The sequence below is a fragment of the Oncorhynchus mykiss genome, chromosome 22 (genome assembly GCF_057628025.1).
Source record: "Oncorhynchus mykiss isolate SJ-2025 chromosome 22, ASM5762802v1, whole genome shotgun sequence".
Lineage (NCBI taxonomy): Eukaryota > Metazoa > Chordata > Actinopteri > Salmoniformes > Salmonidae > Oncorhynchus > Oncorhynchus mykiss.
In genome coordinates, this window is record NC_143043.1 from 20053486 (window position 1) to 20073676 (window position 20191).

The following is a 20191-nucleotide window of genomic DNA, read 5'->3' on the forward strand; positions in this document are numbered from 1 at the left end:
CTTAAATAACAAAGGGAAGAGGTGTGCTGTGCTACTAAAGTACATGAGGGAACACTAGTGCCATATCTATTGGAAACACTTCTTTAGTGTATGCAGGGCTGCCAAAACCCTATCCTGGAGTTTTACTGTCCTGTTGGTTCAGTCAAACCCTAATCCAACATACCCGAAACAGCTAGTTAAAGCTGAGATCGGCGAAAGGTGAAACAGCGCCACTGGTCGCCCCAGGTGAATTTGTAATTGTTTTTGTTTTGTTGACTAAACTGAGGTGAGCAGCATGGTAAAAAATAATTGCAGTATATTTTGCTGTTCTATTGCATCCTGATCTGGTGAGCGTATATATACACTGAACAAAAATATAAATGCAACATGTGAAGTGTTGGTCCCATGTTTCATGAGCTGAAATAAAATATCCCAGTAATTTTAAATACTCACAAAAAGCTTATTTCTCTCAAATTTTGTGCACAAATGTGTTTACATCCGTGTTAAGTGAGCATTTCTCCTTTGCCAAGATAATCCACCCACCTGACAGGTGTGCATATCAAGAAGCTAATTAAATATCATGATCATTACAAAGATGCAATAAAAGCTGGTGCTGGGGTTAATGAAATATGCAGTTTTGTTACATAACACAATACCATAGAAGTGTCAAGTTTTGAGGGAGCATGCAATTGGCATGCTGACTGCAGGGATGTCCACCAGAGCTGTTGCCAGATAATTTATTGATCATTTCTCTACCATAAGCCGCCTCCAACGTCATTTCAGATAATTTTTCATTTAGCCCATGTGTAACCACGCCACGTGTAACCATGTTACGTGTAACCACGCCAGCCCAGGACTTCACATCCGGCTTCATCACTTGCGGGATCATCTGAGACCAGCCACCTGGACAAATGATGAAACTGAGGATTATTTATGTCTTCAATAAAGCCCTTTTGTGGGGAAAAACTCATTCTGATTTGTTGGGCCTGGTTCCCCAGGGGAACCACCCTTGGCTGCGCCCCCTGCCCAGTCATGTAAAATCCATAGATTAGGGCCTAATTTATTATTTCAATTTACTGATTTCCTTATATGAACTGTAACTCAGTAAAACAGTTGAAATTGTAGCCAAAGACATGTATGTAATCTCGCGAGATCAGCATGATCATACAAGGCTATGCTTTATTAGAGATGGACTTAAAACCTACAGGACAGTAAATCTCTAGGAAGAGGGTTGGTCAACCCTGGTGTAACGTAAATATAGTATCACTATTGATTAAGACCATTATAAAGTGAGAGACAACCCACAGGGTGTGATATGGTGGAAAGCCAAGAACACACTCCTTGGGCGGCAGGGTAGCCTAGTGGTTAGAGCGTTGGAGCAGCAACCGGAAGGTTGAAAGTTCAAATCCCTGAGCTAACAAGGTACAAATCTATTGTTCTGCCCCTGAACAGGCAGTTAACCCACTGTTCCTAGGCCGTCATTGAAAATAAAAATGTGTTCTTAACTGCGCTCTAGCGACTCCTTGTGGTGGGCTGGGCACCTGCAGGCTGACCTCAGTCGTCAGGTGAACGGTATTTCCGCCGACAGATTGGTGCGGCTGGCTTCCGGGCTATGTTTCAGAGAATGCTTGACTTGACCTTCACCTCTTACAAGAGTTACAACGATGAGGCAAGATCAAAATTGGAGAGACGTTTTTTTTAAATACAAATGTTTTTTTTTGCTATGTATTGTTTCAAATCACAAGTGCATAGGTCTATGCCTATTTGGGAAGCATGCAATTTGGGCAGTGTGCGTGGCAATATGGCTAGCTGATTATTGAGTTGCTGCTGTCAGTGAAAAGCATCTCTAATGTGTGAAGACAATGTGTCTTTGAATTTAATTTTAAATGTTGAGACAAGAAGAAGAGGATATGGCCTGTCTCTCTCCAGATTGCATGCACTCAGCTCTCCAGAATTGGCTCAGCTGTCTCCCACCAATTCTTGAGCATTCATTGTGTGAATGTTTGCCCCTTGATTGTTTATTTTCCCCATTACATATGTCACCAGTAGGCTTACTAAATGTACCATTAATCTCCATAATTTGGTTCCACTAATTTATGTTAATACAAGTATTAATGACAGTCATTTAATGTTACCATTCTCATTCTCGGAGTGGAAATGATGTTTGAAGGGTTTATTCATAACCATAATTTACGAGTTTTTATTTGGTTCCTGATTGTCTTAATTAACTCACCACGTCCATAACTAATATGCTTTGCTTCTCATGGCTGTTTTCTTCAACTCACACAGTAAGTCAATGAAGTCTCTTTATATTCAGTGGAACGTCGTAAAAAAAACAGCTGTCTGTCCCGAGCTCACTGGGGCGGGAAACTCTGAGGAACAAAAATAGGCTGGTTGATACAATTTAGGACTTCACATAGCGCTAGTTCAAGAAAACCGACAGAAAGGGAGGCAGACAGGCGGAGTAGAGAGATTAATGCGATTGAAAGAACCTTCATTTTCATCAGGATATTTTCTACTGTTTTTATTTGTCTGCTTTAGGCCTGTGTATTTTACTTAGTTGACTAAGTTATAGGCCTACTGTTGTATTGGCCTGGGCTATAGGCTATCTCTGAGTTCCAGGCGCTCATTTCTTTTGTCGCCAATGGATCAGGGTATATCAATATGGTAGAGGCTGGTGCTCTTGCATTAGTTGAATTTTAACCTTCAGATTTATATCATTTTAATTCAGATTTTTATGATTCACCACGTGACAATGATTTTGAGAACGGAAAATGTTATTAATGAAATGAAACTTTTCCACAAAAATGCGCATATGAATATAATCATAACTGGCATGCAGATAGGTATAAATTGTAGGATAAATTGTAAGCTTCCCCAAACTTGAAACTCAAGAGCCGCTTTGAGTCTTTACTATAACACCCATAAAAAAAATGTGCCACACATAAGAGGTCACTTGAAGAATACATGCCTGCCCATAGAAATCAAATGTCCATCCAACTGATTCGTTCTGGCGCCGGCCCTGCAACTCCTTTACTGTTACCAATGCCTCACTGAAGGGGTTGGGTCAATGTTAATACAAGGCAATCTATTCAGGAAGTAAACTGAAATTCAAATTAAATAATTGAAGGCCATCTACTTTCAATTACTGTTCAATAAGCTCAAAAAGAGAAGCGCTGTATGTTCAAGATTTTTCCATTTTCGGGTTTTAAAATTCAAATCACTTCTTGAATTGCCTGACTTCGAATGGACCCCAACCCTAAGTCACACCTATATCTCTAGAGGTAAAATACTACCATATTGTATGACTACATTTTATCCATGATATCTGACCTCCACGATAATCCAGTCATTATGATGGATGAGTAGGCTACTGACTTCAAAACGCTGCAGAAGTAAAGGTGTAGCCTATATCCAGGCTACAACTTTGGCCTGCTTTCTCTGCCAATACTAAGATATTCTAATTGGAATGCTAGTAACAATATTACAACAAATATTGCAAATATGTATTAGTATTCAATCAAACAAGAATACCCACATGTCTTGTAATATCTAATAGACAGTCTAGACTTAATATACACATGGAACACTGTCCCAAACGAATGCTGAAAGATGAAAACACGTCATTCATAAAATGTAATTTGTAGGCTACAGTAAAAATAACAAAACTTCAATACTTACAGAAAATACGTATTCTGTGAATCAATAAATGCAATGATGGAAGTCTCTACTGCCAACAACATGTTGCATTGGGTTAACAACACTAATAGCCTAATTGATTGCTTGAAATGATCGGCCTATTAGGCTACTTCGATATTATTCAATTTACATCAAAGAATCAATCCAAAGGTCCCGCAGACAGGAAACCTATATATGAACGAAGAGCATAATTTCACGTCCCTATGATGTTGCTGGTTGGCAACCGTTATTGCGTGATACCTATTAACGTTTCTCCCGGTCCCTCTTCAGAATGCATTGCAGTAGTCACGACCCGACCCGTACCGATACATTGTAAACGAGTTCCCTTGCATTCTATTTGATATGCAGCGCAAATGATGTCTTTGGATCCACCTATTCTCCGAAATAATCATATATAGCCGGGTAACCGCAGACGAACAAGCGATACGTTCTGGTACAATCTAACGTGAAAGCAGTACAGGCAAATGTACATTTTCTCATCCGTGGTTGGCTGCAAGTCTTGTCGATCATAAAGCCATGCTCATAGCACCAAGGGCGTATGGTAAATGTATTTTTCTCCGTGTCCATCACATGGGAAATAGCCTACGCACAATACGCAAATACTGTACATACACCTTCCTAATTTTGAGTTTAATATGAATGATATGTTGGCTATATGAGAATGTAAGTACTGTAGTTTTTACACAGTTCATTATTTGTAAAAATGTAGGCTGTGTAAATCATGAATAAATAGTTATAACCCGTTGGTTGAAATTGCGTGACTGTAGTTTTGTCCTTCCTGAGTAATGGGTCAATATAGCCTATATGAATAATAATATTAATTATTATATGCCAGTTAAACCTAGATAAATATAACACATTTTGTACATTACAAACCAATATTACCCAGAATAATTAATAATTTCTCATTCTGGCATTGATTATGATCACAACAAAACTGAACTGATACACAGATAATGTGTTGAGTATGCCAGCTTTGCAACCTAGACTTTCTTGGCACAACTCTGTTCACAAACAGTGGTGTCACTTTTCTACATCAAATAGTATAAAACACTGCCATCTGCTGATGATTTACCGGTAGTTGCGAGCCAGGGATGGCCAGAGGTGTAGCCTAAAATATGCCTAATAATGTTCATGTCTATTGTCCCAATAATGGAACATTTAGTAATCTTTCAGCTTCCGAAACGCATTACATTTAGAAGTATTTTAAAAGTTAGGCATGCATATCAATACAACAAATGTACAGTAGGCTAGGTCTTTGAGCTATAGTTCTGTCCAAACATAGGGCATAATAATAATTTAAAAGATATGAATAGTTCAGACCAGAATGGTCCCTTTGCCCAAGAACACCAAGGTAACCTGCCTAAATGGCTGTCAACCCGTAGCACTCACATCTGTAGCCATGAAGTGCTTTGAAAGGCTGATCAACACCATTATCCCAGAAACCCTAGACCCACTCCAATTTGCATACCGCCCCAACAGATTCACAGATGACGCAATCTCTATTGCACTCCACACTGCACTTTACCACCTGGACAAAAGGAACACCTACTTTAGAATTCTATTCATTGACTACAGCTCAGCGTTCAACACCATAGTGCCCACAAAGCTCATCACTAAGCTATGGACCCTGGGACTAAACACCTCCCTCTGCAACTGGATCCTGGACTTCCTGACAGACCGCCCCCCAGGTGGTAAGGGTAAGGAACAACACATCTGCAACGCTGATCCTCAAAATGGAGGCCCCTCTGGGGTGCATGCTCAGTCCCCTCCTGTACTCCCTGTTCACACATGACTGCATGGCCACGCACGACTCCAACACCATCATTAAGTTTGCTGACGACACAACTGTGGTTGGCCTGATCACTAACAACAATGAGACAGCCTACAGGGAGGAGGTCAGAGACGTGGCAGTGTGGTGCCAGGATAACAACCTCTCCCTCAATGTGATCAAGACAAATGAGATGATCATGGACTACAGGAAAAGGAGGGCAGAGCGAGCTGTAGTGCAGCAAGTTGAGAGCTTCAAGTTCCTTGGTGTCCACATCACCAGCAAACTATCATGGTCAAAACACACCAAGACAGTTGTGAAGAGGGCACAACAAAGCCTATTCCCCCTCAGGAGACTGAAAAGATTTGGCATGAGTCCCCAGATCCTCAAAAAGTTTGACAGCTGGACCATCGTGAACATCCTGACCTGTTGCATCACCGCCTGATATGGCAACTGCTCGGCCTCCGGCCACAAGGCACTACATATGGTAGTGCGTACAGCCCAGTACATCACTGGGGCCAAGTTTCCTGCCATTCAGGACCTCTATACCAGGAGATGTCAGAGGAAGGCCCTAAAAATTGCCAGACTCCAGCCACCCTAGTCATAGACAGTTCTCTCTGCTACCGCATGGCAAGTGGTACCGGAGCGCCAAGTCTAGGTCCAAAAGGCTTCTTAACAGCTTCTGCCCCCCGTAAGACTCTGGTCAGGTGGCTGCCCCCCCCCCTCCCCCTTTTTACACTGCTTCTACTCTCTTTTTATTTTCTATGCATAGTAACTTTACCTACATGTACATGTTACCTCAATTGCCTCGACTGGTCCCCACACATTGACTCTATGCCAGTTCCCCCTGTATATGGCCTCTTTACTGTTATTTTATTGTTGCTCTTTAATTATTTGTTATTTTTCTATTTGCTTCTTTTTATTATTCTTCTTTTTAAAAAACTTTCTCAGTTTATTTTAGTAAATACTTTCTTAACACTTATTTTTCTTAAAAACTGCATTGTTGGTTAAGGGCTTGTAAGTAAGAATTTCACTGTAAGGTCTATCTATACCCCTCTACACCTGTTGTATTCGGGGCATGTGACAAATAACATTTGATTTATTTGATTTGATTTGAATTGATGCGTTTGGATGTAATTGGAAAACGAAAATGCATGCATATAATCCTTAAATGATTTATAAATCATTTACATTTATACATTTAATTAATTCATTAATGTTAGATATCCTACATGACATCCACTAGATGTCAATAAAAGTATTGAACATAACGTGGACTTGATTTAGCGTGCCAGAAGTGCAGGGACAACAGAGTTTGGCCTTCACGTCCATTAGGACCAATGGAATGATTCCGAAATAAAAGCAACAACCCTGACTACCCGACGTGTCGTGCGTGCTAGTTCAAGCACATTGTACCCACATCTGAAATTAGAGTTTAAGAATGCGGGTTCGACAGTGGTAAAGACTGTGATGGTAGGCAACAATAAATATTTGCTCAACTACATTATAAAAAATCATAGTGCTATTGGAAATGTAATCCAAAGTTTCAAGTTTTCACCAAATTGCATGTATTTTTCCCATTAATGGGATGGATGGAATGGGCAGTCGCATGGGCTCCCGAGTGCCGCAGCGGTCTAAGGCACTGCATCTCAGTGGTGTCACTACAGTCCCTTTTCGAATCCAGGCTGTATCACATCCAGCCGTGATTGGGCGACCCACAATTGGCCCAGCGTCGTCCGGGATAGGCCCTCATTGTAAATAAGAATTTGTTCTTAACTGACTTGCCTAGTTACATTTTTTTTTATATAAATGTTTTTCAGCCATACAATTACGCATGGTTCATGCTCATGGCGGCGCTATTGCTGTATGCTCTTGGAAAACAGCAGTCTCCTGTGCTTTCTGAAATGGTTTCACCCAACCAGGTATAATAACCACGGGTTGCTGTAAGTAACATCATAAATGCACTGAGGCTGTGAAGAGGGAACTTGGAAACGTCTAGTAATGCGACGCCAAAGCAGACTGATAGACACCAGAACAAATATAGTCCTACCTGATTTAAAGGTGTTTACTCACTAACCATCTTTTTCTGCAGTTGTGGGGAATTTCTCTGGATTTTTTTTAATCAATTGCTCTTTTGGCTCTTTTTGGTTGTGCCAACTGAAAATTGAAAAGTGGAGATGAATTCTACCGCTTTCAATCAAACGGACAGTGCAGGACTTTTCAATAAGACTGAAGATATATTTTGCTGTAACTTTTCATCAGTGGTGACTGATAATGGCTTCGTGGCGGCGACTCCGGATGAGAGAAGTCTCTTTCTCATGAGAGTTGTCCAGATAGCAGTTATGTGCGTGTTATCGCTCACGGTGGTTTTCGGTATATTCTTTTTGGGCTGCAATCTTCTCATCAAGTCGGAGGGAATGATCAACTTTTTGGTGACGGACAGAAGACCATCCAAAGAGGTAGAAGCAGGCATTATTGGGGCATATTAGTAGCCTAAAGGGCACTTTGGGAGACTTTGTCAAAATGACTTGTCCTACCACTGATGCCCAGATGATGAATCCACTTTTCACCAACAGCAGAGACAGAGACAGAGATACATGAATGGTCAAGTATCCACATAAGAACCAGTTTCTATTGTTCTGTTCTCGACAGTTTGCGAAAATGTAGGACAGAACAGGCCTATACTTAGACACTGTAGACACGCATATCTCCAATAATTAGCCGAAATTAGCTCTCACTTTTTTGACAAACACTCACGTAATTTAATATCTAGACGCTCTCTAATTGTTATAGCCCTTTTGTCAAAGTGACAATCGTTTTTTTTTTTACTTCAAATACTGTCTCATATTGCTAAAGCAATGGGGATAAATGAATGTTTGAAAAATGCATATTGTATGTTTTTTTGCATACATGCAAGACAGTATAATGATTTGATCAGTGTGCCTAACGCGTTTCCTATTGAACAATTGTAGATAATGAGTGGTTAAATGTATGAACGTTGGAGATATAACAATACAACAACAACACTGGCTTTGTTTATTAGAATAAATGAATCCCCTAATTATGTTCAAGATTTTTTCCTTTTGATTGATTCAGCATTTCCATCAATCTGTTCTCAGGGTTAATTTGTGAAAATCATGGCTACAGTAGGACTAGTTGTTAGAGCGTGGCGCTTGTAATGCTTAGGTAGTGGGTTCGTTTCCCGGGACCACCTATTCGTAAAATGTATGCATATATGGTTAAGTTGGATAAAAGCATCTGCTAAATTGTATTGAGGTCATTCTTATTACAAAGCCTTTCAAAATATAACAATTCTTCAACACCAATATATATATTATTATATAATAATATTATTTATTATTCTCATATCGCAAACTAAACATTTTTATATATTCTATTCAAAGTGTGCAAATGGCATTCATTTGACAGGGTACATTGAAAGAGAATGCACCTTGTTGTCTTGCAGCCTAATGGTAGACCACTGAAACCAATGTGATGATAAGGGTTGGTTTTTCCACAATTGATGTGTGACGTCCTGGTCCCATTGATCATTCTGGGTTTTAATGGAAACCTGCCTGACTGTGTTTGTTCCATATCAGATGCTCAGGAAATATATACACTCTAAATGCTGGGTTAAAAAGCAACCCAACTATTCGTAGGGTGTAGGATATGCATTATGACCAAAATGAGAATTTAGACCACCATTTGTCTGGGGACCTTAAACATGATCAGTTGACAAATGTATGGCGTTAATCCGCTAGGATTTATCATGCTTTGGTCAATTCATTCTCTCTGAAGTGATGGTCTGATGTTTTTTTATTACAGTCTTACTGTCTTAGACATAGGCATATATGCACATTATTTACATTCATTATATAAACATAAATTTTTTGTGTGGTGTAGATGGTTTAAAATACATGTAATTTTTACGCACGCTATTATTTATTGCACTGCAGTGACTGACATTTTCTCATTTTCTGTCTGCATTATAAAGTTGTTCCTGTATAGACCATTGTGCGGCTTCTCTCCCCTCAGTGAAAGCATCTGTTGTTCTGCTCCTGGCTCACCTCATCTGGGCATCAGCACCACCCCCAGCTCCCCAGGGGGAACCAAACAGCACCTCCACAAAATGATTTGTCTTGTCAACCCAGACCAAGGAGGACGAAGCCACAGCACAATCTGCTGTATTCTGATAGGCCACCTGTGTCCCTGTGCTCTATGGACAGAGTTAAAACTAAAAAGCGACTACAGTCGTTTTACTTCCTCCAAAATCATGCTTCCTGCCTGCCTGGTGGTTGAGGACAAATCAATCTGGCGACCCATCAGAGTTAACTGAATTGCATTTGACATGGCCCATTATGATGTGTTATGATTGATGGACGGCAGCATAGCCTACGGGATGCGTCTCCGGCCAAAGTCCCCAGCCACTAACTCACATATTAATTACAAATAGGACATTTTGTTTGTTAAATGGTCTTTAAAACTAATAATATGTCATTAGGCATTTTATGGACAGCCATTACAGAGAAATTCATGATATTGCCATTTTCCCTAGATAAAATCCTCTAAGCACAAAAATGTTAACAGTATCTCATACATAAGTGTCAATTTGGTTGAACGTGAGTATACATTCAACACTATACTCTGAGTAACTCAATGAAGTTGAGTTAACCCAATGAAGTGTTACCCATTAGTTGAAATGGTCAGCCAGTAGTCATATAGAGATGGATGATTAGATTACCCTGAATACATTTGTGGTAGACTACGAGTTGTGAAAACTGACCTAACCTAAACAATGTTTAGCATCATCCAGTTATTAAAGCGGATTTAAGATTGTATCATTTTTGTTACTTTCATCAAAGCATCTTCTCTCTTCCTGTATTTAATTGTATTGTATTCTAAACATTTATTGCATTATTAAACATTTATTTCATTTATTTGAATGATTGCAATACTTGGTAATTTCCTTTATAAATTGGGGCGTATGCATCTGCAACTTGTAGGGCTGAGAATAGGTAAGGTACTGGCTCAACAGACAGGGTTGATTAAAGAAAAGGCAGCTGGCTACGCCACACCTATTTATAATTGCCTTTGTGTGTGTGTGTGTGTGTGCGTGTGTTTGTGTGTGTGTGTGTGTGTGTGTGTGTGTGTGTGTGTAAAGCTCCCACTGAATAACTAATTGGTGAGGAGCCACATTCAAAATGTAGATCATGAGTCATGAGAAAAATATAATTAATGGGAAAACGGCAATTACCGGGTGCCGGTTTCGATTGAATAGTGCCCCTGCTATACTTGAATTTCCACTAAAGAAACTAAAAGCACACCTAGATGTTTACCTACTTGATTAAGGTAGTCCATTGCTTTTGATAATACGTTCCATTTCTGCCTATTGACGAGTCTTAGTGTGGCTTTATAGTCCAATCCTTGAATTAACCGCATCTCACACAGACATGCGTGCACACTCTCTCTCTCTCACACGCACACACACACACACAGTCTTGTAGAACTAACCTTGTGGGGACACACAATTCAGTCCTATTCAAAATCCTATTTTCCCTAACCCTTAACCCTAAACCTAACCCTAAACTTAACCCTAAGCCTAGCTCCTAACCCTAAAACTAACCCTAACTCATAACCCTAAACCTAATTCTAACCTTAACCTTAAACCCCCTAGAAAATAGCATTTGACCTTGTGGGGACTAACAAAATGTCCCCAGTTGATCACATGTGTTTGTTTACTATAATAGTATAGTTAAACACATCCACACACACACGCACACACACACACACACACACACACACACACACACGCATGCACACACGCATGCATCCACACACACACATGCATGCACGCACACACACACACACACACCATTTTAGAGGAGCCTCATTCCTCCAACAAAAAACATAATCATGCAGCGACTTTGTTGAGATGTCTAATTTAGATCACAATAGTAGGCCGTATGTTTTTCTGGATATAATACTGAACCTCCCCTTCAGCGCAGTGTGATTGTTTCATGAACGAGTTGCTGTGAATCGCTCGCAGGAGAATGTTGTGGAGCAGTTTAATATCCAGCAGAGAACAATTTTCAGTCTGCTGAAGCACCACTGTAATGATGTCACTGAGCTAGTGGGGGGATCTCATACTGTGATGCAGACTTATACTGATACTGATGCTTTTGCCGACACGTTTGATGGTTTCATTCACAAAGACTGATTCGTGCTAGAAATGCAACTAATAATTGTAATGTGTTTGGTGATAATTCAGAATTATAGGGTGGTGATGATCATCATTAACAGGAGGATAGTAGCTACAGATAATCGTACTGATTATTGGTTGTCTTGTAGATCATGATTTGATGAAATGACATGTTGAATTGTTACAGCTATACTCTGGAGTACAGCAACACTCTGGAGCGTGGCATGAGAGCATCCCATCTCATCCTGAATCTCTGACAGTTTTCTGTTTTGAGACAGTGGTTTATGGAGGATCTGATGGTATGGTGGTATACACAGAGCAAAATGTAGAATCCATGCACATTAAGGATTCATGCTTCACGGCCTGGCTGTCTGTCAAAAAAACATTGCCATGAAGAATTGCAGCAATAGGAATCAATGACTGACGCCTTTACACCCAGAAACAGTGAATCCCCAGTCTGGTTTCAGAGAGCTATTTATAGCCCATGGTGTTGTACATCAAATCACCAAAGTGCCCCTCCCAGGCCTTAATGTGCAGCTGCTGCTGATGTACAGTATGTCTCCCAAATGGCACCATATTCCCCACTGTACATACTGGGCCCTGTACAGTATACAGTATAGGGCAGGGGTATTCAACTCTTACCCTACGATATCTGGAGCCAGCTGTAATCTCTGTTCTACCCAATAATTAATTGCACCCAACTGGGGTCCCACGTCTAAACCAGTCCCCGGTGAGAGGTGAACAATGAAAAAAAACAGTGGCACTGGTTTCGAGGTTCAGAGTTAAATTTGAGGGGAATAGGGAGCCATTTGGGACGCAGCCAATGACTAGTGTTGAGGGACAGGGCATCTCCAGGGTGTTGATTATGGCAAAAAAAATGCCTCAGGTCTGAGCCTGCAATAGACCTGCTGATTGGTGCAGAGCTCTGATGATTGGTGGAGGTAGTCAATGATCTCGATCGCCACTGACAGCTCCAAATTGCGGCAAGACAGACACAATCATCTCCCCTGTTCACTCCTTCCACCTAATTGGCACTGGATCCCCTTCTCCCACTACTTCCAAAGGCCATATCATGAGTCTGAGTCTGAGTCGAAGAAAGAAACACACAGAGACTCCTGTCACACGGAGACAAGGTAGTGAGTCAAATGAAATCAAATTTTATTTGTCACATACACATGGTTAGCAGATGTTAATGCGAGTGTAGCGAAATGCTTGTGCTTCTAGTTCCGACAATGCAGTAATATCCAACGAGTAATCTAACCTAAGTTTAAAATAAGCACTGGGTAATGTCTCCTTGCCTCCTTCCATAATGATTCACCAACATCAGTAATTGTGGGATTCAAGCGAGGGTGACAAATCCCTTTGGACTGGCTTTGGGGCAATTCCATTATATCTCATCTCAGCTGGGTGCCAGCGATGGGAGGATTGTTTCCCACCGAAATATCAAAGGGATTTAGTGTGTGTAACTTCTTGGTCTTAGGTGTCACAAAATTAGAAAAAATGAAATTGACTAGCGTAGAATATTGAAAATAATGCATTTCACCCATGGAAGCATTCAAAATAATAATACTGTAGCCTACTTACGTTTATAGATACAACGTGATTGCACTCCATGTAGATTTTTGCTGAGCTATACAGATACCCCTTTTCAAGTCCGTTTCACAGACACAGATCAAGCCTAGTCCTCATAGACTCAAAATAATTCCCGATGGACTGAAACTGTGCCCGGGAAACCGTCCTTAAGCATAGCCACGGGAAGTAAAAACATTCTCAGCACCCCCCCATTTACAGTGCGTACTATGCAGTATACCACCCATTCCTCACAATATCACACACATCAATCAGTGCATGTTGCTTTAAAAGTCTGTTCTATTATGCCAATGCGATATTGATCTTGAAATCCATTTCAATTCTAGAGTAAGAGTGTTTGTGGGTGTATCGATCTCATGATGATCATCCAACTCTGTGCCAGTTAGTTTTCACTTTTATCATAAACTCATCACAGACAATGAACTATTGCCATATTCTACTACTCTTGCTTTGAGATAAACACTTCTACATAGTAATTCCTTTTCCGGACACAGCTTTAAAGTATCTCCTTATCCGGACATAACTTTGAGCACAGCTGGCAGTTTGAGAGGACCTACAGCCTCTTCGCTTGCTGATGATCTTCAGCTAAACTTTCGAAACCCCTTTTTGAACATCGAGGCCACCCAGTTGATTGAATGCATAGCAGTGTTTATTCTGTCTAAACACTAACGTGTTTATAGTTTTTAGGGAACACCGGAGCACTGTTTACGCATAGTCTACTTCTACAGATTTTCCATGACGTTCATAATAATTCTATAAAAATCCATCATTTTACAGATCTAGAGTTACACAGTAGAACAATGACTGAACAGAAAAGCTTTTGGGGTTTTGCCAACAGTAGCGGCATCAATAATAAATGGTGTGACTGAGGGAATCCTCATCAAACAAGGTGTTTAATAGAAATATGAATTATTTATCCACGGCTTGTTTCAGTGCACATGATCATCGTCTTTCTACTGTTTATACATTCGCTCATTTATATTTAATCACTTGTGTTGTCCAACACCTAAGAAGCGTAGCGGGTCCAACATTATTGGCGCCCTTGATAAAGATAAGTAAAAAATTATGTATAAAATGAATAATACAAATACTGAGCAATGTTTTTATTTTGTTATTTTTTAGGGGGTAAATCAGCTTTAATATTGTAGATAGATTGTAGCTTCCATCAATTAAATTGTCTGCATAACTTCCAATCCCCCATATATTTTTTTGCAAATATATATATATATATATATTTATTTATATTTCAAATATACACATACATTCATACACACATTTACATAGACATATAAATGCATGCATATATATACACTACTGGTCAACAGTTTTAGAACACCTACTCCTTCAAGGGTTTTTCTTTATTTTTTACTATTTTCTACATTATAGAATAAGACATCAAAACTATTAAATAACACATATGGAATCATGTAGTAACCAAAAAAGTTTTAAACAAATCCAAATTTATTTTATATTTTGTATTCTTCAAATAGCCACCCTTTGCCTTGAGGACAGCTTTGCACACTCTTGGCATTTTCTCAACCAGCTTCACCTGGAATGCTTTTCCAATGAGTTCCCACATATGCGGAGCACTTATTGGCCTCTTTTCCTTCACTCTGCGGTCCGACTCATCCCAAACCATCTCAATTTGATTGAGGTCGAGGGATTGTGGCTGGTCATCTGATGCAGCACTCCATCACTCTCCTTCATCAAATAGCCCTTCACAGCCTGAAGGTGTGTTGGGTCATTGTCCTGTTTAAAAACAAATGATAGCTCCATTAAGCCCAAACCAGATGGGATGGCGTATCGCTGCAGAATGCTGTGGTAGCCATGCTGGTTAAGTGTGCCTTGAATTCTAAATAAATCACAGACAGTGTCACCAGCAAAGCACCCCTACACCATAACACCTCCTACATGCTTACGGTGGGAAATACACATGCAGAGAACATCCGTTCACCCACACCGCGTCTCACAAAGACACAGAGGTTGGAACCAAAAATCTCCAATTTGGACTCCAGACCAAAGGACACATTTCCACTGGTCTAGTGTCCATTGCTCGTGTTTCTTGGCACAAGCGAATCTCTTCTTCTTATTGGTGTCCTTTAGTAGTGGTTTCTTTGCAGCAATTCAACCATGAAGGCCTGATTCAAACATTCTCTTCTAAACGGTTGATGATGAAATGTGTCTGTTACTTGAACTATGTGAAGCATTTATTTGGGCTGCAATTTCTGAGGCTGGTAACTCTAATGAACTTACTCTCTGCAGAAGAGGTAACTCTGGGACTTCCATTCCTGTGGCAGTCCTCACGAGAGCCAGTTTCATCATAACGCTTGATGGTTTTAGCGAATGCACTTTAAGAAATTTGAAAAGTTCTTGAAATGTTCCGTATTGACTGACCTTCATGCCTTAAAGTAATGATGGACTGTCGTTTCCCTTTGCTTCATTGAGCTGTTCTTGACATAATATGGACTTGGTCTTTTACCAAATATGGCTACCTTCTGTATACCCCCTCCCCCTCACATCACAAGTGATTGGCTCGAACGCATTAAGGAAAGAAATTTCGCAAATTAACTTTTGAAGGCACACCTGTTAATGAAATGCATTCCAGGTGACTATCTCATGAAGCTGGTTGAGAGAATGCCAAGAGTGTGCAAAGCCGTCATCAAGGCAAAGGGTGGCTATTAAAGAATCTAAATGTTTTGGTTACTACATGATATGTGTTATTTAATAGTTTTGATGTCTTCACTATTATTCTACAATGTAGAAAATAGTAAAAATAAAGAAAAATCCTTGATTGAGTAGATGTTCTAAAACCTTTGACTGGTAGTGTACATACATATACATATATATATATATATATATATATATATATATATATATATATATTTTCCCCTTTATTACTTTCTAACCCTACCACCCCTTCCCTAATTGGAGTAAACTAGTGAACCACAACGCTTAGGCTTCTACTTCCAGCATACACAGTTGAAGTTGGAAGTTTACATACACTTAGGTTGGAGTCATTAAAACTCGTTTTTCAACCACTCCACAAAATTATTATTAGCAAACTATAGTTTTGGCAAGTCGGTGAGGACATCTACTTTGTGCATGACACAAGTAATTTTTACAACAATTGTTTACAGACAGATTATTTCACTTCTAATTCACTGTATCACAATTCCAGTGGGTCAGAAGTTTACATACAGTAAGTTGAATGTGCCTTTAAACAGTTTGGAAATTTCCAGAAAATGATGTCATGGCTTTAGAAGCGTCTGATAGGCTAACTGACATCATTTGAGTGAATTGGAGGTGTACCTGTGGATATATTTCAAGGCCACCTTGAAACTCAGTGCTTCTTTGCTTGACATCATGGGAAAATCAAATGAAATCAGCTAAGACCTCACAAAAATAATTGTAGACCTCCACAAGCCTGGTTCATCCTTGGGAGCAATTTCCAAACGCCTGAAGGTACCACGTTCATCTGTACAAACAATATTACGCAAGTATAAACACCATGGGACCATGCAGCTGTCATACCGCTCAGGAAGGAGATGCGTTCTGTCTCCTAGAGATGAACGTACTTTGGTGCGAAAAGTGCAAATCAATCCCAGAACAACAGCAAAGGACCTTGTGAAGATGCCGGAGGAAACAGGTACAAAAATATCTATATCCACAGTAAAACGAGTCCTAAATCAACATAACCTGAAATTCCGCTCAGCAAGGAAGGAGCCACTGCTCCAAAACTGCCATAAAAAAGCCAGACTACGGTTTGCAACTGCACATGGGGACAAAGATCGCACTTTTTGGAGAAATGTCCACTGGTCTGATGAAACAAAAAATAGAACAGTTTGGCCATAATGACCATTATTATGGCGCTGTTGGAAAAATGCATTTTTGGAAAAAATTTCAACTAAATGTGTTTATATTTGAGTGTAAGCTATAAAAACAAAGGGAGTCACTAACTACATATAATATAACCTCCCAATAACTTATTTGGTAAAAAAACTAAAATGTTTCGGCATCACTGTGCCTTCTTCAGGGTAATGTCATGAATGTTGAACCAGGTTATGTAGACAAACAGTGCAATTAGTGCAACCAATGACAATAGTGAGGGTGTGTCGTAATTGCTACGTAGGTTGATCAGAAAGAATTGAGCGAAACTGTTAAAAGACAATAGCCCACAGCATACTGAACATATTATGCCATTGTTATCATTAGCATTAGCATAACGTTAGCGTCAACATACATTATTCTTTCTTTTAATTTGAACCTATATATTTAAATATTTCCAATTTCATTAAACACTTTTGTTACATCTTTTGGTTCAACCATAATGGGGGAACATATTGGGTGTACTCTGATATGCTGTAGAAAGAATATCTTCGTTTACAAGACCTGATCACAGATAATAGAATTGGTCCTAAGAACGGCCTGAGATCAAAGTCAATATTCAGACCACTAGGGGTCAATGTTTTTAAATAGGATATCCAGTACGCCTCCCTTTGTAGTAGTAGGATCTCGATGTTACCTCCTCTCCTTGGTAGAGCAACATGCTCAATGCCTGTGTATTTGAGGGAGGAGAGGGGATGGTTAGCTTCAAGAAAGTGAGTTGCGATTGGATAGTCTGTGTTCTTGCACCTGACTGAGCTGCGGTGTTCAGCTATGCGTTGTTTTAATTGTCTTTTCGTTTGTCCGACGAAGGCTTTTCCACATGAACAGGTGATGAGATAGATTACTCCCTTGGTCTTGCATGAAATGATACCCAAAACAGGGATTTTTTTTAAAACCTGTATGTAGGTGTCTGAAGAAGGATGTTTTTGTAGTGCTATTGCACTGTGCGCATGAGCCACATTTGTAGATCCCATTTGGAATGGGTGTCAAGAGTGTCTGAGGGGGCAGGTCACTAAGCTATCCCCAATATTGCGACCACGCTTATAGACCACCAGTGGGGGCTCCTTGAAGAGGTGGGCAATTACAGTGCCTTGCGAAAGTATTCGGCCCCCTTGAACTTTGCGACCTTTTGCCACATTTCAGGCTTCAAACATAAAGATATAAAACTGTATTTTTTTGTGAAGAATCAACAACAAGTGGGACACAATCATGAAGTGGAACGACATTTATTGGATATTTCAAACTTTTTTAACAAATCAAAAACGGAAAAATTGGGCGTGCAAAATTATTCAGCCCCCTTAAGTTAATACTTTGTAGCGCCACCTTTTGCTGCGATTACAGCTGTAAGTCGCTTGGGGTATGTCTCTATCAGTTTTGCACATCGAGAGACTGAAATTTTTTCCCATTCCTCCTTGCAAAACAGCTCGAGCTCAGTGAGGTTGGATGGGGAGCATTTGTGAACAGCAGTTTTCAGTTCTTTCCACAGATTCTCAATTGGATTCAGGTCTGGACTTTGACTTGGCCATTCTAACACCTGGATATGTTTATTTTTGAACCATTCCATTGTAGATTTTGCTTTATGTTTTGGATCATTGTCTTGTTGGAAGACAAATCTCCGTCCCAGTCTCAGGTCTTTTGCAGACTCCATCAGGTTTTCTTCCAGAATGGTCCTGTATTTGGCTCCATCCCATCAATTTTAACCATCTTCCCTGTCCCTGCTGAAGAAAAGCAGGCCCAAACCATGATGCTGCCACCACCATGTTTGACAGTGGGGATGGTGTGTTCAGCTGTGTTGCTTTTACGCCAAACATAACGTTTTGCATTGTTGCCAAAAAGTTCAATTTTGGTTTCATCTGACCAGAACACCTTCTTCCACATGTTTGGTGTGTCTCCCAGGTGGCTTGTGGCAAACTTTAAACGACACTTTTTATGGATATCTTTAAGAAATGGCTTTCTTCTTGCCACTCTTCCATAAAGGCCAGATTTGTGCAATATACGACTGATTGTTGTCCTATGGACAGAGTCTCCCACCTCAGCAGTAGATCTCTGCAGTTCATCCAGAGTGATCATGGGCCTCTTGGCTGCATCTCTGATCAGTCTTCTCCTTGTATGAGCTGAAAGTTTAGAGGGACGGCCAGGTCTTGGTAGATTTGCAGTGGTCTGATACTCCTTCCATTTCAATATTATCGCTTGCACAGTGCTCCTTGGGATGTTTAAAGCTTGGGAAATCTTTTTGTATCCAAATCCGGCTTTAAACTTCTTCACAACAGTATCTCGGACCTGCCTGGTGTGTTCCTTGTTCTTCATGATGCTCTCTGCGCTTTTAACGGACCTCTGAGACTATCACAGTGCAGGTGCATTTATACGGAGACTTGATTACACACAGGTGGATTGTATTTATCATCATTAGTCATTTAGGTCAACATTGGATCATTCAGAGATCCTCACTGAACTTCTGGAGAGAGTTTGCTGCACTGAAAGTAAAGGGGCTGAATAATTTTGCACGCCCAATTTTTCAGTTTTTGATTTGTTAAAAAAGTTTGAAATATGCAATAAATGTCGTTCCACTTCATGATTGTGTCCCACTTGTTGTTGATTCTTCACAAAAAAAATACAGTTTTATATCTTTATGTTTGAAGCCTGAAATGTGGCAAAAGGTCGCAAAGTTCAAGGGGGCCGAATACTTTCGCAAGGCACTGTATTTTGCAGAATATGCCAGTGCTTTTTCAGGATTGCTTTCATTTTCTCTGAACACTCAGTGTACTAATAAGTGCAAAACACTGTTACGTTGTTTTTTATTCTTTGGTTTAGTTTTTAGTAATTCCTCTCTTGGTTTTTGAGATATTGTGGTCATCGCAGCGTTAAGAGTTTTGTCCTTGTAGCCTCTCATTTTGAATTGATCTGTCATTGTCTTAGTATTGCTGTCAGTCTGACTGGTGTGTTTAACCCTGCATAACTGGCTATATGGTAGACCATTCTTGAGGGGAAGGGGATGAATATTATTCTCATATACAGTGCCTTGCGAAAGTATTCGGCCCCCTTGAACTTTGCGACCTTTTGCCACATTT

General features: G+C 40.0%; 2 protein-coding genes across 4 annotated transcripts in view; one reads left to right on the forward strand and one right to left on the reverse strand.

Moving 5' to 3' along the window:
* LOC110501526 (polypeptide N-acetylgalactosaminyltransferase 13) overlaps positions 1–4200 on the reverse strand; it is a 69202-nt gene extending 65002 nt beyond the window's left edge. Inside the window, exon 1 of one of the 3 annotated variants that reach the window (XM_021579170.3) lies at positions 3661–4200. The gene's annotated coding sequence lies outside the window, so the exon portion shown is untranslated. The remainder of the gene's footprint in view (positions 1–3660) is intronic. The other 2 variants (XM_090215683.1, XM_090215684.1) reach the window with 2 other exon arrangements.
* Positions 4201–7407: 3207 nt separating this feature from the next.
* On the forward strand, positions 7408–9477 carry LOC149972822 (protein reprimo A-like). Its single transcript, XM_090216436.1, has one exon. The coding sequence runs from the start codon at positions 7627–7629 to the stop codon at positions 7936–7938; it is 312 nt and encodes a 103-aa protein (XP_090072562.1). The 5' UTR covers positions 7408–7626; the 3' UTR covers positions 7939–9477.
* Positions 9478–20191: the final 10714 nt, after the last annotated feature.